The following is a 20,063-nucleotide window of genomic DNA, read 5'->3' on the forward strand; positions in this document are numbered from 1 at the left end:
TAGAGAAGGAAGAGATACTAAACATTCTTTGGATTGTATTACTGCAAAAAAGATCATTTCTAAACCCATATGGTAATCATAATCAAATATTAACAAGACTATTAGACATAATATTTATATTATCAGAAACTACAGTGCTGCCTAAACCACATCAACGTCATCCCTGAGAAACTGAAAACCATAATTGGGATTATTGTGAAAAGAAACTTTAAAGTTTCAAAGACATACCTTTGCTTTCACCCCGAACACAGTGATGCTGTAGATATAGCTTTTAATGTGTGTACATGCCTCAGTTACTCAACTGAAAATCACTTGAGATTTATTTGTAAAATATACAGAGAAATAAGTTGCCTCCATAATGCAGACAAACATTTGTTAGTGAAAATGAAAAAGCAAAGTCAGTACAAGTCATCACAACTAATTCCACACATGGCAGAGTTCTCGCATACAGATTGAAATCAGCAGGTCGAGCTTCATTGAAATCACTCGGCGCCAATTCTTGATACAAACATCTCGTTTGTTCCAGCACAATCACGACTTTTGCATCATTCAACTTATTGCAGAAGAGGAAATGACTCGCTGATGACGGGAACTTTGCGTTCTTGGTCGAGCTCCTGGTCGGCGCTCTTTTAATTATCCTGGAAACTGGCCTTCCTCTTCTCAACAAATGCGGTCATGCCCTCTCTACGATCATCCTGCAGAGACACACACACACACACACACCATGACTGGACTGTCCTCAATCAGAATCAAAGTAACTCCCTTTCAGATGGGCTCTCATACTCACTGTAGCGAAAGTAGCGTGGAATAAGCGCTTCTCCAAGCGATTACCCTCCGCCAAGGACAGTTCATAAGCTGCAATCACACAAGTCAAACGTCATTGAAATGTATTCAGGTTGAAAGATGTTCAACTTATTGGGAGAAACTAAATGTACACACCTGCATTAACAGCCTCTTTAGCCATCGCGGAGACCAGTTTGGAGTTGGCCGCAATCTTCTCGCCGCATTTAACGGCTTCCGACACCAAATCCTCCACCGGATAAATTTTACTCACCAAACCTAAAACACACAAAGCTACTGAATTAGGTATAATAAATAAATGAAGACACAGCAGTTCATTAGGTACACACACAGGCAGTCTAATGTAAGCGCCCGTGTCCTTATCGTGCTATTCTCTGACAGAAAAGCATCAGCATTTCAACCCTCAATCTGACACTAAATTGTAGTTAAGTGAGTGTGGCAGCGGGGTGTGTTTAGGCTTGGCTGCAGAGTGGGTGGAGCGGGGGGGTGGTTCAGGGAACGCTGTCTGATTGTCATCAGCTGGTCTGATGGGTAATCAGTCCAGCTGATGACAATCTGTGTTTGTGTATCTATGAGGCTTTTCTCTTAAAAGGAGCTGGACGGACTGAAGACGAGAGAGCAGTGAGCAGAGACACAGTCTGCGGTCCGAGCGTTGGAATAAAACTCGTTACCAAATATCCCTCTGGTTGCGCATTCCTTGGTGCTTAGGGGGGGGAAACCTACTGGCTACACTCCTGTCACACTGGCAAATGTGGCAGGAGTGTAGCTGTCACAATGTAACTGTTCCCTGAACCACCCCCACTCTGAGCCAAGCCTAAACACACCCCGCTGCCACAGTAAGAAACTTATGCAAGTAAATGTGTTCGAACGCCGTTGTTACCTGATTGTTTGGCATTTTGTGCATTAATTCGGTCTCCGGTAAGCACCATCTCCATAGCCAGGGATTTTCCCACCGCACGGGTCAGCCGCTGGGTACCGCCCGCCCCTGCAGGTAAGACAGGCATCATGAACTCCAATGCAAGAATCTGGTAACCTTGATATAAGGAAGTCACATCTGAACAGGAAGGAAAGCAGATCATTCTGAGTCTTTACCAGGAATGGTCCCCAACAGGATCTCTGGTTGGCCAAACTGCGCCTTCTCTCCAGCGTAGATGATGTCACACATCATCGCCAGCTCACAGCCTCCACCGAGCTGAAACAACACAATATTAAGTATGAAACGAAGACCTGCCTGCACTGGGACTAGTTTCACTTTTTATTGATTCACACCCCCATTTATATTTGGTGCATCCTGAACTTATACAATGTGGATATACGGTGTTAAACGCTACACTGTCGAGCCAGAAGTGTGAAGACACCCCGGCCTTTTTGGTTTGGAGCCGTTTTCATGGTTGGGGTCATGATAATGTGGCCAGATCTCAATAATATGCGGACAAACAGTTTAAAGGAAATACATGACATGCAATAAGACATGTGGAGAGTTAATAGTTAACAACCTGGAGAAGAAATAGTGCCCACTGAAAGAAATAAGATAAATGAATGTCATTACTTTCTATTATACATTTGTACAAGTGAGTACTTTGCTTCATTACTCTTATTTTGAGAATTAGTCTTTTCTTTTTATTTGTTTCTGGAACATCTGGTGAAAGTTTAAATCTTTTCCATATTTTATTTTCTTGCTTCGAAGGATTTCAATTGTAATGTAATGATTTCTTTTATCTGTTGGAAAACCACTACCGCTCAAAATAAAAAAGAACTTTGAAAAAAGAAGACACTCACAGCAAATCCATTGACAGCTGCAATCACAGGCTTCTTCACTGTGGACACTCTATTCCAGTGAGCCAGGAAGTTTCCACCATAACACTTCTGGAAAGTTAGATTCTGCATCTCTTTAATGTCCGCTCCCGCTGAAAAACACAAACGTTGAGCTCACTACTGATACAGCATCAACAAACCCAGAAAACACACTCGTTCTCTCACCAGCAAAGGCTTTGTCACTGCCGGTGAGGACGATGGCTCCGACAGTGCCGTCGGCTTCAAAGACATCCAGGGCCTGCCCCAGCTCCCTCATCAGCCCGTCACACAGCGCGTTGAGAGCCTTGGGCCGGTTCAACTGGATGAAACCCACGTCACTCTTCTCGCCTCGCTTTTCCACCAGAATGAACTCATATTGACCACCTGCATGAAGAGGTGACACAGAGTCAGACTTTGAGCTTTCTGCAGGGTTCACAGTGAGGATTACAAGATGTTCAACAGCACATAGAATAGTTCTAACAATAATGTATATAACAACAAACAGCCTCCGAGCTACTGTAGCTAGCAACAGAGTGTCACGGCATTGGAGAGCTTTTGGAAATTAGAGCATTTTTAATACCGTAGGGGCATTTTATTGAAGAATGTAAATTACATTTCAGGATTTTCAAGACCTGCATATATTCCAGTGTACGGCGTGTCACTGTTCTGTGGACTCAACAGGAACAGTGTAGACTTTCAACCAGGTTATCACTATTGTGGTGAGAGTCTTGGTTAATCCTTGAAGAAAAGTTGAAGGATCAACTCTGACAGCCTTGTGTTAACACCTACAAGAGAACCTGCCTGCTCCTGATACGCCTTGGGGAGCACAGATACAGAACCAAGAGCCATGGCAGGTGCTTTAAGAGTTAATCCAGCTGAACAACAGACTTCCCTCTGGGATATTGCAATTATTTTGACAGTTTACATATCGAGCCACCGACGTAAGTAGCAGCATAGTATAACAGAAAAAAGATTTACGATTAGTAATGCTGTTGACGCTAAATTCCTACGTATGTGCATATTAAGAATTTTAACATTCAACAATGTCTTCCCCAATTACTCAACCTCAACATTTGCTGCATTATGGCTGTAGAACTTTGAAGATGTAAAATGTGATGTGCTTTACAGAGTGATTTAGTTCCTTGGCAACTATTAAGTTTACTGCTTTTCGTTCCTCAAAGTGCTGGACGATACGAATGGATACAAATGTGTCTCTTTTCTCTCAGAAGGTCTTAAAGTTGTAATCCGTGCATATCTGCTCACATCTCTGTACCAATCACCCTGACTGCTGTGGAGCAGCTCCAGGACTGCATTTGAACTCATCACTGCAGTCTGCAGTGGACTCCGTGTTGTGTAATAACATTGTAAATGGCATAACAGTAGACAGCCATATGTCCTTGTTACGACACCTAGTAGGTGTTTTGGTTTTCAGGATTGTATTCTTTAGTTTGATGCATGTCCATTTTTGACATATTGGGATCATGTTAGAGATAAGCGATCCCACGTATGTTTTTGTCTGCATGTCATAAATAAATCATATGCACCAATTCCCATGGTATGGTCTGCAAAAAGTCAAAACATGTGTAATAATTTCCAGTTTTGGGTGGACTTCCCTGGACACGGTGAGGCTCAAACGTTTTGAAGTGCAAAGTTAACGCGAGTAAACTCAGAGGAATAAAATAACAAACTTTCCGAGCAGTCCGCTCCACGCGCGTCGCATATTCGCAGTCAGTGTCGCAGGCTTGACATTGTGCGGGGACACTTGCTCATACAGCCACAACAAGATGACCACGGACATGGTTTTAAACACACACCTGGGCAATAGTGGCGCGCGGCAGACACGACGGCCGGAGCTGCTCTCGAGGACTTCAGGAGTGACGTCGCACTTCTGCAGAGGAAAGCCATGACAGTCACGACGGGAGGCTGGAGTCGATGGACCTGCTGCTCAGCTTCAATACCGCCGGAAGCTCGTTCGGCTTGCTTCTTCTTCTTCTTCTTCTTCTTCTCGGATGTTGTCTTTTGATGAGCATGTTTAACAAACTCGCGGTACCGCCACCTGGTGTCTGTGGAGTATTTAATTCTTTACAAGTATCAAGGCATAATACTATAACTACAATAAAGGCCTCTTTAAAAACAATTTGATTGGAAAGGTAACATTTTATAATATAATAACAAAATAGCAAAAATAAGATCAATGAAAATAAATTACATTAAAGGGGAATAATAAAATAATAAGACTGCACTCTTCCAAAAAATCTTTAAGGTACATCATCATCATCATCATCATGTATTTTCAGTTATTTATAAGCTTTAAGGAGAGCCTTTTCATATTTACCTTTCATAGGCTTAACACATGGTTATGGCATTAGACACTGACCCAGAGTATAGAAGATGAATAAATAAATACAATAAATAAAATGGGCTTTATTCATGTTCGCTCCCATTTTTGTTGTTGTTTACTCCAGGGGAAATCGTTCAGATATAATTTATTACATATTATGAATATTTATCTAATTTAAATCCTGGTAAAATATAATAATTGTATTATTGCCCTTTTAGTTCCTTTTGTGTAGTATTTTTGGTCTTTTTTCCCTTCATTTTGTTTTATTTATTTATTATTTTTCTCTTTTCTGTTGTTTGTGTTGTTGTTTTCTTGTGTTCATTGCCTTTACTGCATGATTTCTTTTGACTTTTGTTTTCTTAAATGTGTATCTGTTATATGTATGTCTATGTGTGGCTTTTTTTAAACACTGTTTTTAAAGTTGCTTTATAAAGTTAGTATTATTCTAATTATATTATTATCAGATGCTCTCAATAACATCAGGTTGGAATAGCTTGTAAAGTGTTAAAAATATCTGTCATGCATAATTTAAAAACAAAAAAAACATTGATAGAATAAACAGATACATATAATTGGTAAAATAGGTGCACACAATATGCTAATTCTACTAAGTGAGAATGTTATTGGTTATGGTCATCGACAGCTGCATTCTTGAACAAATTTTATTTTCAAACATTTTTCATAAAGTTGCCGGAGAAATACATTAGTCAATCTATATATATATATATATATATATATATATATATATATAAATATCGTGTTATGTGTTTTGAATCCAGAATAAGATTATGAAAAGCTATCGACTCATCTGACAGTATCCCATGTGGTGCTCTCTATGTCCCCGTGTGAGTGGGCTGCGCGTTCCCGCGGTTATCTTCATGAACGAGCCTGCATCGTCCGTGACAAAATCCCCTTTCATCTTTCCTCCGAGTGCCAAAATATAGCAAGGATAACAACATAGGGAAATAAGGTAATGTACTGGTTAACGTGGACGTGGATGTTTATGAATACAATTCATTTATTTTTAAATGGTGGTTTTATGCTATATCGTACAGGCTAATATATGAGAATACCGTGAAATGAACATCATGCATGCATTTGCAAAACGTGTTATTATCATCGTGTAATGGAAGAGGATTGCCACAGTTCCGTTAGAACTCAGTGATGATAGCCTATTAGGCATAAACAAGCATCGTTTCCCTTTTTTCATCATCATCCGTGGAAGCAATGTTTTCATGTATGATGAAAGACAATAAAGCAGTTTTCTCTGGTGAGCGTATTTATTTTTAAACTGACCAATGGAGAAGGGCAATCGGCAACGAAATGTGTCTTTACGAAACAGCAACACTGAACGCTAAGATGTCACATTTGGTCACCAGAGTGCTGTGGAGAGCACATCATATCCCACCGGTTTAGGGTGATAACAAAATAATACAAAATTGATTAGTGAATAAAGCATGGTCGCAGCTTTTTGCGGAAATATTGTTTTGTAACCAAAATAAAAAAACAAGTCTTTGTTTTAAAACATACTCGAGGTAGATGGATCATTTCTATATTTTCCACTTTAAATGTGCAATGAAACCGCCACAGCTGGTCTAAAATGTGCACCATTGTGTATTCTTCCTGCACAGATGTCAGGAATGGTGGTCGCGACATTCTGGACCTGCCTGCTGCTTTCTGCTTTCCTTTGTGAGCCGGTGCTGTCCAAGGGCGGTCGTGGAGGCTCCCGGGGCTCCTCTCGAGGCTCCCACTCCCGGAGGAGAGGAGGCGCCTACGGCGGGACCCGCTCTCGCTACAGGTCGACAGGGCGGTCCTCCGCGGTGAGGGTGGCCAGTGCGGCCGCAGCAGGGGCAGCAGTGGCAGTGGCGCTAACAGCGGATAAATGGTACGCCTCTGCCTACCGCCACAGCAAAGCCGACAGCTCAGACGAAGAGCTGGATTACTACAACAGGACCAATTACTTTGATGCTCAGATGTCAGGCTCAACACAAAATGGATGTTCTCTCTCTCAACTGGTTTCTATAATTATTGCAACATTTTCCCCCAAATGTGGACTTTTTACTGGATAACATACTACAGATGTTCATCCTGGTTCGTCCTGGATCTGGCTATAATGGGCAGGACTTGCACTGGAAAGTGGTGGTCTGCACTCAAAAAACCGATTCAAGCCCTTCTTAGAGGTGACACATTTAAATATTGTTTGATACATTTAAATAAATCAATTACAAAACGAAGATATTTATATTGAATGGGTGTAACACAAAATGTAGGAATACTTTCATTTATTAGATTTATTTAGGTTACACTCACAAAAACGATTCAAGCCCTTCTTAGAGGTGACACATTTAAATATTGTTTTATAAATTTAAATAAATCAATTACAAAAATAGATATTTATATTGAATGGGTGTAACACAAAATGTATTAGTTTATATTTTGAGTTGAACAAACACAAATTAATTTAATTGAATGAATATCGTTATTTTATTTTAGATGTATTTGATACAAATGAGTTGGACTAACTTAATTACATTTTATTGCACTGATGTGCTAAATTTGAGTTGGAGTTGCATATAATTATTGGATGGAAAACCTGCCAACAATTTAATTGAGTTCATCCAATGAGTCGTTTCTTTGAGTGCACTGTATGTTTTTTCACATAATCATCTATACGAACGGTCAAATGTGCATGACCAACACAGTATTAAATGTGACATTTTTCCTTGTAGGCTAGTTTATGAAACATTGAAGTATTTCAATAATGTTTTCTCTGTCAGAGTCAAAGCACCAAAGTGGCACTTGCATTATTCTGCCCCTATTTTTTTGTTGGAAATTGAGGGGAAATGGAAATTGCAAAGTGGAACCTCAAACAATGATTTTGTTTCCCCCGGTTTTCCTGGACTGGATTCCTACACAATATTTATTGTCATGTACATTTTATTTCTATGGGTCAATATCACAAATCACAAAATAAACTCAGGGGGCTTTTTTGATCGGGACACCGTACACCCTCTGTCCCTTTTAACCGTAGGCGTAGTCACTGGTGTCGATCGCCATGAAGATGATTCTCAACCATAAGACAAGGCACATGAGAGTAGTGTCCGTTTATAAAGTTAAACTGTATTTTCACAATCATCGGAAACTTCTGTGCAATTCATACCCTTTTATAACACCTGCCATTTAGAAAATGAATTTCTCAGATCTGTGTATAAACCACGTCATAGCTGCTCTCACTATAATTTATGTCTCCGATGGTCTGTCCATCATTCCAGAGGAGCTTTCAAGCTGCAGTCGACACTGAGGAGCAACAGACTGTTCCATATCAATAAGTGCACTATATTACATGCCACAGCACTTATAAATACAATATTGTTATCACTGTCTTTGTGCAAATAAATATCCTGTTTATACCATTTCAGATATCTGTCATGTATTCTAAAAGCAAATGTCAGAAACACATCTTACTTGAATCAAGTTCAATCTTTTTATTTGCGAAGGATCAAGTGAAGATTGCATCATGCCCCCAAAAACCAACGGACTTCCCTTGACAACACTTGTGTGGTTAAATATGAATCCTTCCAGGTTGAGGGCAAACAGGTAAAACCCAGAAACTGTCTCTGGTGTTCTTCATCAAAATGTCTGAGGTCAGTCCAGCATTACTTGTCCGAGCTCTCCTTTCCTGAAGGTTCTTATGAAATCGTAAGCTGCTGCTGTGTAGTTTGGGACAGTGATGGTGATATTTCCTGAGGGAGACGAAAAATAAAGAGTTTCATTTTGAGACCCATCTTACATACTGTATATGATGGTGATCTCACTGTCAAACTATTGGCAAGAAAGTAAATAAGTTTACTTTACAAAATGTCCTTCTATTCCTTTAACTCAATGAGACTGAGATACGTATAATCCCGTATACTGGACGTAGCAGGTTATCTGTAGGAAAAGCACTTTCTTACCCACTCCAGTAATGGCTTTGACTCGTTGCGTCTTTCCAAGCCTTACAGCAATGCGTTTGAGGACATGTTGGATGTCATCGCTGGGCTCTTGGAGGTCATATTTTTCCACATAACTGCATACAAACACACACATACACACACACATACAATACACATCGACACTAATGTGAACCAAGGCTGTCATGATATTCCAATTATTGTAAAATCCACCTAAAATAAGATTAAATAATGCTATCAATCAATCTTTAATAATAAGAATACTAACTTTATTTATATAGTACCTTTAAAAACAAGCTCTACAGAGAGTGAAGGCAAAACAAATAGAATAGTAAGATACAAATATAAAAAAAGAATTAAAAAATAACAATACAAAAGAATAAAAATAAAAAAACAGACAAACTAAATTAGGGGAACCAAAGATCTGCATAAAAGGACGACATCACTTAAAAGCTGTTCTATAAAAATGGGTTTTAAGAAGTGATTCAAAAGAAGTTACTGATTCTGCGAGCCTTATCCCCTCCGGTAGGTCGTTCCAAAGTCGAGGGGCTCTAACGGCAAAAGCACGGTCACCCTTTGATTTAAGCCTCGACTTTGGAACGGCCAGAAGGGCCCCACCGGAGGATCTAAGGCTGCGTGCTGGCTCATAAGGGGTTAACATCTCAATGATATAGCTTGGAGCCAGACCCAGGCGTGCTTTAAAAGTGATCAACAAAATCTTAAAATCAATTCTAAAATGAACAGGGAGCCAGTGGAGAGAGGACAGGACTGGGGTAATGTGATGCCGTCTGTTAAAGCCAGTCAGAAGCCTAGCCGTTGCATTCTGGACTAGTTTGAGGCGGGAGATGGAGTTTTGATTTATGCCGGAAAGGAGGGAGTTGCAGTAGTCCAGTCTCGAGAAAATGAGTGAATCAATGATTTTTTTCCAGGTCTGACTGACAGTATGGGTTTAATATTTGAAATGATTCGCAATTGAAATAAGCAGGAGTGGACAATTTTTTCATTTGCGATTCAAAGTTCAATTGCGAGTTAATCATTACACCCAGATTTCTGGCAACCGGTTTTAAATAGGCAGCTAGGGGACCAAGTTCACTATGCTTATTGTGCGGTGTGTCTCTTTTTTGGCCAATAAATGACAATTAAAATACAAGTGAAAGGAGGTGGAGAGAGTCTGTGAATATAATTGTATATATCTATATATCTATCAAATAATTCCAGAAGCACTAGATTAATTACACAATGTTACTCAATATTACATTTTTAAATATTACGTTAGCATGAATAAAACCAACACCCCTAATGTAATGCAAAATATATACATAATATATACACTGAGCAAATAAAAGTTAATTAAATCATACCTGAACTTCCCTAGCCTGTTCAAAGAATAGAGTAAGTAGTCAGCGATAATGTCTTCACCCACTAAATGGTCTAGAATTGTCCCTTGAGAAGGAAAGAAAAAAATATATAAATATTTGTTGAGTACAGAAGAAAAACATAATATACCAACAAATGTGACCAACTCCCCAATACAACAACGTTTCCTGAATAACAGTGATTGTTATGATGGTTAAAGAAAAGCTGCTCACCACATAAAGCCAACTTCATGCCCGTTTCAACACTCTCAATCTTAGGAGGCAAGACTCCTGGTGTGTCCAACAGGTGCATTATGGGTCGTTCACACACCTGAGGACAGAAACAAATACTTTGCCGATGCGCACACGCACACACACTATGAACACATGCACACACAAACATAAACATGCAATGACAAACTTGTGATCGACACTCACCTGAATTCTAGTCAGGATCGCTTTAGTTATACCTGGCTCCCCACCTACTCGAGATGCACGACCTAAAAATGGTGTAGAATTATACCAAATATTTATTACTGAGATGATTATACTGAATCAACGTCCAACAACTATCCACTACTTTATTTCACAAACCTTTTTTCAGGTTTGTTCGTCTCAGGGAGTTAATAAGAGAGGACTTCCCCACGTTGGGCACTCCGATCACCATCAAGCAAAAATTTGTATTCTGAAAGATTTACATGACGAGGTTAAAGCACAGGCAACACATTGGCCTCCAATACCTTAACAATATGAATACTGAGGAAAAGACTGTAAATAAATGGTTCCATGTCGATTCAGCTCCACTGAGGCAATAGAAAATACACATTTGAGTAACAATAAAACAGCATTTTGGTGAGCAATATTTATAGCTCTGTGAGGGTATGACTTGTTATTCAAATGTGTTACACCTCTTGTATCAAATAGCTTATTGCAGGTGTGTTGTTAAAGGTTACATATGTTGTGTGATAAGGAGCAATACATTATATTTGAGGTAGTTTAGAACAGTAAGGGCACTGTTTCTACGCCAGCTAGGCCTGACAGCTGTAAAACACCGATTGGCCTACTCTCAAAGTTTAAATCAAAATATATTATTAAACCGTCTGGAGTAAGCATACCTCATCTCTGTTAAAACGTGGTTTGCTCTCAATAATTTCCACCACCATTGGCACCAACTGCAGAAAAAAACAGGAACATTTTGCACATGCAGGCTCTTTCTTTCTTATTTTATAACAGCTGGGCACAAAACTCTGCAAACTGTCAAATGGTGAAGATGACCATTACCTGTTTGATGTTGTCGTCGCTCTGTTTTAAACAGTTTGTGAATAGAACATTCCTCACCCCTTTTCTTTTTAGCTTCTTCGTGATTGTCTGCAGGGCAAATGTAAAGACGACATTTTATGTACAAGTACTTGAAAAATTGCTGATGGTATGTGAAAACACGAGGAAGACTTTTGACCTGCTGGTTGGACAGATCGGCAAGGTCCATCTTGTTTAGAATGAGCAGGTGGGGTCTGACATCTAGAGTCTCCTGAAACATAGGGTTTCTTCCAGAGAAGGGGATGTCCAGAATGTTAAAGAAAAATCAAACCGTTCTTTTTTACTGAAGATAAGAAAGAATAACTATATCTCAATTATCCCTATGCCCTATTATTATTATGGCTTCTAATCAACATTTTCCAGATGTTTGTATCACGGTCAGGATTTAATCAAAAAGGTGATTTCTTTTCTCTGTTGGAATTATTTTAATGTGAAGATTGTGGCACCGAAACCAATCTTTAAATCTTCATTGTCTGGCTCACAGTACCTCACTTCAACTGGTCACACGTTTATGATTTGTTCAGGTATTGCCTCATATTAGTTGTGATGAGTTATTTATTCTCCTTGATTTAGCTGCTGCGAGTACAAATGATGAAACGACATAAAAAACCACGATGGCGCTTTGCGCTGCTATATTCTGACGTCAACAATAAAGGATATTCTGGCATCATGGATTTCTACGATGCAGTCGACACTCTTGAGGCTGGCTCTCATCTGCTTGAGTCCTGCAAAGGTCAGGTGAAACTGTTATTACAGCAATTGTGTGACCAGTGACTTATTTTACATACAGGGATGCTGGCTTTACACTCACACGCGTTTATTAAAAATGCACAATTTGATATACTCTGGAGATAACTGAAATCAAAGTTGTCACCTTTAGCCATGTGTCCGGGGAACCAATGAGCCACTTCCCGTTCCCCAAAGTCAAACACAGTCCTGAACTGGCCGACATTTCGGAGCGCGTGGTACAGTTTCATGGCTGCTGCTCATCTACGTATGAAAAAACTATTTCAATAGCTCTGTATTTGTTTGTGTTAAATTCTTAATTTGACCGACTAGCGAGTATCTTGCTGCTGGACATTTTGATGGTGTGTGTCAGTGTTTACAGTCCGACTGGAGTCTCCTGTCACGCACCACTGTTCCGGTGACTTCTTCTTCTGTTTCTCTCTCTCGCAGTGTACACGCTGATGATGGTGCTACTGCCACCCGCAGGATAAATACGATGACTTGCTCTCACGAAATATATCTCTTGAACCTGTATCGTGCAGGAACTAAATACCCGCCTTTGCAACGAGTGGATTTTATCAAATGATTAAACACCACGACTCAGTCATCTTTACTATTTAATGGCGGCTGCTTACCAACATCAAGGTGTACCTACTATGCTGGAGGGTTGGCCTGAGTAACACTTAGTTACCGTTATAAACTCTTGTATATTCAATGGTCTTGTTTATTTCAAGTAACGTGCTGTCAAAATTCCTCACCCAAGGTTAAATGAACATTTCAGATTAACTTCATTGTGTGTCTCTTTCTGCAGACTTTTGTTTTAATATGTTTTGTTTTTACATGCTCTTCTTCAAATAAGACAGCTCCCTGCTTATAAAGGGAAACTTTTCATAGTCTGGTGTTTCCCGAGATCAACCATGTTCTGTTCTTAGTTATAGATTTTACCTTTTAAAATCTAATAGGAATACAGATTTTGTGTTTGCGTTTTGCAAACACAAAATCTGTATTCCTACTTTTCTGTGGAAGTAACAGAAATCAGTGAGGTTCACTGTGCAGCTTTGGCTTTTAATGTTTATATTAATGAAATCAATAGTTTACAAAAGCAACAGTAAAACATATGGACAAACAAATAAAGAACATACCAAATTAATTTAGTTATAATGCAAGATGCAACCTTATACATTGTGTTTGCACCTACATGTGGTAATTAATTAACTCATTGACTTCACACAGTTATTGAAATAGTTAATTCAACACAATTATAAGTTATTAATATAATATGATATTTCCCTCAATGAATAAAAACACTTTTTAAAATGATTTTCTATAGAAAGTAGCATCTTATCTGGAATTCAAAGCTGTAACCTTAATCAGAATCATAATCAGGTTTATTGGCCATGTATTTGTGCAAATATATGGAATGTGACTGGTTCGTGTATTTAATGAAAATGTCTACTAAATCGATTAATTTGGTTGTCCAAGTTCATTTAGATTTGAATCCAATGAACAGCATAGGGTGGCCGTATCTCACTTCACTGGCCTGGTCACTGCTTTACATCAACAGCAGCTTTCCACAATCCTCAGAATCACAGATTTTAGCCATACATCTAAAACAGCTTTTTTTGTCAAAGAAACATAGATTATTCTAAAGCTTGGACTTAGATGGACTCTCAGATGAACTCATGGAGGAGTAGTGAGAGATGAGTCTGTCAGCTTCTCTCCACCCAGTGAGAAGAGCTCCATGGACGGTGGAGTAGTAGCATGGATGAGTAGCCTCTCCAGCAAATAACACCTGCAGGGGCTGAAACAGACCAAATAGTTTCAATGAATCTTAGGCCTTGGTTAATTATGTGTGAATCTGTGTTTAAGTATGAAGATGTACTTGTGACTGGGATCCCTTCATAGGCAGGGGCTCCACCATGTTCTCCAGGTCCTGTCCCGAACAGCCTATTGCCAGGTAACTGTAAGATCCACATGTCCAGGGGTCATGAAACCACTGGGAGCGCAGGATTCTCTTTGGGGTGATGGTAGGGTTTCCTAAACACACACACACACACAGTTAGTCTGCACGTGCTAAACAAATCTAAATCAAAATTACTTTTAAATATGGCTTGTGATTTAATTAGAATCACCTGTAAATCTGCGGATGAGTTGTGTGACAGTGTGTGTGACCTCTTGTTCAGACAGTGTCTCCATATACTCTGACTCATGTCCAGCAATCCAACCACACAGAACATGGCCATATCTGAAAGGTAAACCACAACAAAACTGCATTTCCAATCAATGTATTTACCAGTCATTTTCTATTGAACACAACAAGAACAATGCAGGAGAGCATCATTAATTGTGGTTGTCGACCTTTCAGTGGGTTTGAGCACAGTGAATACACACAACTTCCTAATCCAGGACCTCTGTACATCTGGCACCTTGTCCACCATGCCGTCCTGAATCATGACAAGTGATGAAACAGTTCAAATGATTGCATATGTTCACCATTTTGTGAAATATTATCATGGCATAAAAAATAAAAATGTTAGGACATCTGTGGGAGGAGATTAACATGGTATGGTTGTGAATTGTAATCCTGAATTGGTAATTTAACGCTGTTGAACAAGATGTGGTAAACATGCTGGTCAAACAACCCTTCATGCTGTATTATGATGGATGATGGAGGGCAAGACATTTCTAGTGATCCGAAGATGAAATCATTTATATTGCGAGCTATTCTCAAGGCTGTTCTATTTTTCTCTCATAAACAAATTAGCCAATTGGAAAGCAGCAAAAGAGAGAGGAACAAGCAGAGGAAATTATGTAAGCAGTAGTCTGTATTGTGGCGGGGCAAGATTAATAAGGGAGAAACTGGAGAATCCAATGATAGCAAGGCAGCTCTGGTGAACTATGTGACTTTGGGTGGGCAGACGTATCGGTCTGCACTCGTCAGTGGGGCGCAGTGCTTGGTGGACATTAAGGGGCACACAGTGTTTGGCTGGCATTGCTCCCTCTGACATGTTAATCATGTGTTGAAGCTGTATGTGTTTCAAAACGCCTTGGTGATTCCTCTTCCTTTTTTGGATGATTGAATCCAGTGTGTTTGCACACACTTTATAGTAAATGTGAAGCTTTATTAATCGACTGCACGTCTCACCTCATCTTCCCACACAAGATAGATGCTCTCACAGTCAGCATCCCACCACGGTTCATCAAACTCCACAAATATTTTATTATTTGTTCCAAAACCGAGTCTTTGGACAGAGTGCAGCTTGTGTAGAGGGAGAGGAGGACGGAAGAGGGTTGAATGGTGCTTCTTTAGGTACCCTGAAAAAACAGAACAAGGTAGGTAGTATTTTATATTTAACTGTGATCAAATATTCTGTAATTCTAATCATTATATTCAAACTAGTAACTAAAATGTTTACATTTATGAGCATTTGTTGAAAGACTAAAGGCCTAGTGACATGTTCGCCTGACAACCAAGTAGTTAAAAATGTATTGCAACAAGACGAGTTGCAGCACCATCGCAACATTTCATGCACTTAGATGGAAAACAGTCAACTTTATTTGTGAATGTACGTGTCGGATTCTACCTAGAGGTACTGTGACAATGACATGCTCAGCAGCGATCCTCTCCTCATCACACTCAATCATCACAGGGTTTTCTCTCCTCTCTGTGTTGTTCCAGTGGACACAGCGAACAGGCTGATTGTAGGTCACTAAACCACTCGGGAGCTCCGCCATCACGTTTTTGATCAGACCTTCGTAGCCACTAAGAAAGACAATGATTATTATTAATTCAATCGGACATATAAATGTGTGCTGAAACAGTTAATTAACATAATAATGTACTGCTGACATGCTCTGCGAGGCCCCTGCCTGCAGCCTGAACTTCGATGGAAGCTAGCTGGCGAGAGTCTGGTGGGTCAAAATGTGACCCATGGAGACTCGTCCAGGCACAGCCTGAAAGAACCAACTGTGGACCCTCCACACGCAGGGATAGGCATTTGGGCTGCGTGCACTGTGAGCCAGGAAAAGGTGAAAGTTCCAACACTACATTTATGAAATGTTGGAGTACAAACCCTGGGAAGGTACAGTCCAGACCAGGAAGAGTTTTATATAGGCCAAAGGCTCCCAGGCCCACCTCATCCATGCTGTGGCTACCATTAATGCAACACTCCAACTTCAACATGTTGGTGATCATACACAGTCGCAGAGATCTGGTGGTTGCGTCGATATCCTTCCACTTCTCTGCTGCTCGTTGTTGAACCTGCACAAGACAACAATAAACAAGACCATGTTGATTATTACCAGATGCAGTTAATTGTTTTGGTTTATTCCTGTTTATTATCAATAACAAGTGAGATGGAATAACTCAAAACATACCTCTGACCGGATGAAATCTCCCACAGAGACCAAGGGTTCTCCTCCTTGAGTAGCAAATTTTGAACCTTCATCCAGCAACTCATCAAACATTTCCTGGGCATGATAAATGTCTTCAGCATTCAGCTTCCGACCTGAACACGTTACACAACAAACAGAATACTATAAATATGAACAGGTTACACTCTCACACTGCAGTAATTAAATCAATGACATGCTGGCTACATATGCCAATACATTTAGTTTTGGGCTGGGTCTATTCTGCTAAGAAAACCGTTTCATAAGTTCCCATATCCTGCTGCAAATGTATACAAAATTTGTCAAATTGGACTGTATAAATGAAATTGACTTGACCTGAACTGCAGAAAATGTTGGGGACGAAGGGGGGATGTCCTCCAAAGTCGATGGCCTGGTTCTCTGGGGCGAGGGCCTCTGGATCGAGGAGCCTGTACTTACAGGCCAGACGAAACACTGGGTTCTCCTCGGACGGTCCATGGATCCAGTTTGCTCCTATCTCAATAATATTATCACCTGTAGATGGAAAATAATGTGTGGTTACAGAAAAAAATAAAAATAATCAGAATCATAAATGTTTATTGCCCAGTACGTTACAGAACACATGTGGCTCAGTGAATGGTGCATAACAATAAACCCAGTGCAATATTAATATGAGACATTTAAAAGTATAGAAAATATGCTAATTTGTTTAGCAAACACTTGCTGATTTGACAGTGGGACAGCCCTAAACCCCTCAGTCTGTGAGGATGGAAATTGGGATATAAGTCCGTGAGGGGTTATGGCTGTCACACTGTCAAATTGTAGAGTGTTTTTCTCGCAGACATTGTGAGCCCTTTCCTTCTCTGTGCATCTGCATTAAATGCAAGCTTGCCCAACGGAGTGATCCACACATGATTGCAATGTGACGATAAATATGCAGTGGACGCATAGAGATGTAAAACAACTTACAAGGCACATGAAACATTAAGAATCAAAGATGGAACATGAACCCATGCAATCAGAGGATATCTACTGATTCATCAAATATTTAATTTCGTCATTGAAGCTGCTTTGACAAAAATCTATACCAAATGCAGTGTATGTAACATCTTCAAAATGCCATTCCTTTTGCAAACATATCCGAGTTTAGCTGTGGGCCTGGGTGTATCGTTATAACTCACCCTGGTGCTAGTTGGAATACAGCTCCAAGAAAGGAATAAATAGCGTGTTATTATACAGTTTCGTTGTTGTGCCTTGCAGCAATATTATTGTTGTTGGTTTATGATATACATAAACCAATAATAATCATGTCTTCTACTTATCAGTTAGTCTTGTGATTTACTGCAGACAGTTATCTCTGGTCATAGTTCAGAAAAAACACATTTTTAAATAAGGTGAAATAATACTTTAATATGCTAGCTCCCAACAATCAGATTGAAACTAGTTTTAGTGATCGTAGCGGTCTGTATTTATTCATGTTAGAGCTCAACTTTGCTCTTTGGATCAGAGGGAATCAAACGTATGGCGAGGTTATGCAACACTGTCTGCCAGGAAATGGAAATACCATTAAATAAACTTAACTAGTAAAAAGATAATCTGCAGTCCATGTTTTAAATAGTATGGTCGCTCACCCAGTCTGCCAGTATGTATTCTTCCTCCGCTTCTTGCAGTCGCTTCAATAATGCGCACGTGGCGAAATCCAGCATTAACGAGCCGGTGTGCCGCTGCTACACCAGATATACCAGATCCTATGATAACTATTTTAGCATTCACATACATAACTGGTTCTGGACTAACGCAAAACAACCGATTCTGATCAGCGTTGCTGCCTGGGTCAAAGACCGACGATTTAACCCATTGCTTCCTGTACACATTTTCAAAATAAAACTCGTTTTTAGAAGGCTGGAACCGGGCTTTTATTGCTTTTTTGAGGGCTATAACGATTTTTTTTTTTTTTTTTTTAAACAGTCAAAGTTTGCTGAAAGAGTATTGTCTTCTCGGTTCAGATAAGCCTCCCACCCGTGTTATTAATGTATTACTATCATATAGGATTGGTGCAACCTTAGTCTTGGCTACACAAGGAAAGGAGTGTTGGCAAATTCACAGATTTACAAGCCTTTGACACTTGGAATAATAGTACTGCGACCCATTGTACGCAGATAAATCTTTGTTTTTCCTTTGATGCTCAGCCTTTCAGTAGACTCTCAGAATACTCCCTGGATCTAGAAATGCAAGTTTGTATGATTTTATTTCCATGTACACTTTACATTGATAGGTAAGATTGAACGGATGCAGTTACTACTAATGTCCATGCATACAGTAAAAACAGGAAACATTTACAACTGTAGGTGACGTATTTCCTGTTTGAGTCTGAACTCGCAGCTGGCACAGTAGCTATAAAGACACCAGTTGCCAAGCTACTTCTTTTGAATTGTGACTTTTGCTGTAACTTTACTTAACTGTTGTCTCCTATATTTACAATATCTTTGCAGTTTCGTATTTCTTTCTTTTTGCGGGCTATCATCATTTTCTCCACGAGCGCCTTTCTGTTAATTTGTCCGCTTTTTAACGGAGTAGTCTGTCTCAGGTAGTTCTGAATCGACGGCGTGTTCTTCCATTGTTTATGAGACAGATTCAGTTCTGAATGTTTGATTAGTTCTTATAGTCAACATCAGGGGCGGCTTGTCCATAAGGGCGATTGGGGCGACGCACTGCCTCGGGGGAAAAGAAAAAAGAAAAAAAAGAAGAAAAAAAGAAAAGAAAAAAGTCGCATTCTACCACTAGACGTCTGCTCTGCCTCTGTATGTCATTGTCCAATCAGGTAACAGTCATTCAGTCAGCCTAAAGTCGTGCTTCAAATGGCCCCGCCCCTTCTGGGGCGATTTTGGGCGAACTGAAAATCGCCCCAGACCTCTCCCATTGACTCCAATGTTAAACCCATTTTTTTCACAAAACAGAGCTCTCAATGCATTCTCTATGGCTTCCGGGAGGAGTCGCCCCTCCAGGTCTTGTCATAATTAATCGACGTATAAGCGTCTCAGTACGTCATACAGCTTCGACAGAGGCGTATTCAGTCGGCCAGTGCTCAGGGCAACAGCAGCGATTCAATTCTTTCTTTGAAAGAGACTCCTTTCGGTCGGCGTAACATTGAAGACACATCGGCAACAATAGAAGTAGGACCTCCTAGACCAGTGGTCGCCAACACGTCGATCGGTCGACCTCGGAGACGTTCCTGTCGCTCTCCAAAATAAAATGAAAATAAAATCAGAAACACATTGTTCCTCATTCTCGAACATTTTCTGAGGTGTCTTCTGAAACGTTTTCTTCCTGACTGGAAGATGGACGTCAGAAAAGATCTCCGCCTGATGTTAAAGAACGCCTGTAAACGGGTTCTCTGACAGCCGTGTT

At 40.0% G+C, this 20,063-nt stretch overlaps 4 protein-coding genes across 4 annotated transcripts; 1 reads left to right on the top strand and 3 right to left on the bottom strand.

Annotated features, from left to right (window-relative positions):
* Window positions 1-254: 254 nt before the first annotated feature.
* Window positions 255-4,556, bottom strand: echs1 (enoyl CoA hydratase, short chain, 1, mitochondrial). Its single transcript, XM_056435562.1, has 8 exons — window positions 4,410-4,556; window positions 2,782-2,979; window positions 2,581-2,708; window positions 1,894-1,993; window positions 1,682-1,786; window positions 940-1,059; window positions 788-855; window positions 255-695 (listed from the first exon to the last, which is right to left on the bottom strand). Exons 1-8 carry the CDS (start codon window positions 4,498-4,500, stop codon window positions 630-632), a joined length of 876 nt encoding a protein of 291 aa, XP_056291537.1. The 5' UTR covers window positions 4,501-4,556; the 3' UTR covers window positions 255-629.
* A 2,020-nt stretch (window positions 4,557-6,576) lies between these two features.
* Window positions 6,577-7,995, top strand: sprn (shadow of prion protein). Its single transcript, XM_056436223.1, has 2 exons — window positions 6,577-6,911; window positions 7,968-7,995. The coding sequence occupies exons 1-2, from the start codon at window positions 6,577-6,579 to the stop codon at window positions 7,993-7,995; spliced, it is 363 nt and encodes a 120-aa protein (XP_056292198.1).
* A 411-nt stretch (window positions 7,996-8,406) lies between these two features.
* mtg1 (mitochondrial ribosome-associated GTPase 1) lies at window positions 8,407-12,651 on the bottom strand. The gene is made up of 11 exons (XM_056435383.1): window positions 12,433-12,651; window positions 12,217-12,283; window positions 11,698-11,800; window positions 11,523-11,609; window positions 11,357-11,413; window positions 10,836-10,926; window positions 10,680-10,741; window positions 10,476-10,572; window positions 10,248-10,329; window positions 8,890-9,002; window positions 8,407-8,679 (listed from the first exon to the last, which is right to left on the bottom strand). The coding sequence occupies exons 1-11, from the start codon at window positions 12,533-12,535 to the stop codon at window positions 8,582-8,584; spliced, it is 960 nt and encodes a 319-aa protein (XP_056291358.1). The 5' UTR covers window positions 12,536-12,651; the 3' UTR covers window positions 8,407-8,581.
* A 672-nt stretch (window positions 12,652-13,323) lies between these two features.
* On the bottom strand, window positions 13,324-18,495 carry paox (polyamine oxidase). Its single transcript, XM_056435410.1, has 10 exons — window positions 18,287-18,495; window positions 17,013-17,189; window positions 16,662-16,792; window positions 16,358-16,545; window positions 15,869-16,047; window positions 15,430-15,599; window positions 14,643-14,728; window positions 14,417-14,529; window positions 14,167-14,321; window positions 13,324-14,085 (listed from the first exon to the last, which is right to left on the bottom strand). Exons 1-10 carry the CDS (start codon window positions 18,432-18,434, stop codon window positions 13,930-13,932), a joined length of 1,503 nt encoding a protein of 500 aa, XP_056291385.1. The 5' UTR covers window positions 18,435-18,495; the 3' UTR covers window positions 13,324-13,929.
* Window positions 18,496-20,063: the final 1,568 nt, after the last annotated feature.

This window comes from Pseudoliparis swirei, chromosome 17 (assembly GCF_029220125.1).
Source record: "Pseudoliparis swirei isolate HS2019 ecotype Mariana Trench chromosome 17, NWPU_hadal_v1, whole genome shotgun sequence".
NCBI classification, from domain to species: Eukaryota; Metazoa; Chordata; class Actinopteri; order Perciformes; family Liparidae; genus Pseudoliparis; species Pseudoliparis swirei.

What these genes read in the sequence shown, in the direction of transcription:
- mtg1 (XM_056435383.1), bottom strand. Translation starts at nt 12,535, where the DNA reads ATGAAACTGTACCACGCGCTCCGAAATGTCGGCCAGTTCAGGACTGTG. An exon ending in GCGACGACAACATCAAACAG is followed by an intron (nt 11,414 to 11,522) that starts GTAATGGTCATC and finishes TTTTTTCTGCAG; the next exon opens with TTGGTGCCAATGGTGGTGGA. An exon ending in CGATCCTGACTAGAATTCAG is followed by an intron (nt 10,573 to 10,679) that starts GTGAGTGTCGAT and finishes TTCTGTCCTCAG; the next exon opens with GTGTGTGAACGACCCATAAT.
- echs1 (XM_056435562.1), bottom strand. Translation starts at nt 4,500, where the DNA reads ATGGCTTTCCTCTGCAGAAGTGCGACGTCACTCCTGAAGTCCTCGAGA. An exon ending in CAGTGACAAAGCCTTTGCTG is followed by an intron (nt 2,709 to 2,781) that starts GTGAGAGAACGA and finishes TGTGTTTTTCAG; the next exon opens with CGGGAGCGGACATTAAAGAG. An exon ending in TAAAGAGGCTGTTAATGCAG is followed by an intron (nt 856 to 939) that starts GTGTGTACATTT and finishes GTGTGATTGCAG; the next exon opens with CTTATGAACTGTCCTTGGCG.
- sprn (XM_056436223.1), top strand. Translation starts at nt 6,577, where the DNA reads ATGGTGGTCGCGACATTCTGGACCTGCCTGCTGCTTTCTGCTTTCCTT. An exon ending in AATTACTTTGATGCTCAGAT is followed by an intron (nt 6,912 to 7,967) that starts GTCAGGCTCAAC and finishes TTTTAACCGTAG; the next exon opens with GCGTAGTCACTGGTGTCGAT.
- paox (XM_056435410.1), bottom strand. Translation starts at nt 18,434, where the DNA reads ATGTATGTGAATGCTAAAATAGTTATCATAGGATCTGGTATATCTGGT. An exon ending in CAACATTTTCTGCAGTTCAG is followed by an intron (nt 16,793 to 17,012) that starts GTCAAGTCAATT and finishes TAACGTGTTCAG; the next exon opens with GTCGGAAGCTGAATGCTGAA. An exon ending in GTGCTCAAACCCACTGAAAG is followed by an intron (nt 14,530 to 14,642) that starts GTCGACAACCAC and finishes TTTACCTTTCAG; the next exon opens with ATATGGCCATGTTCTGTGTG.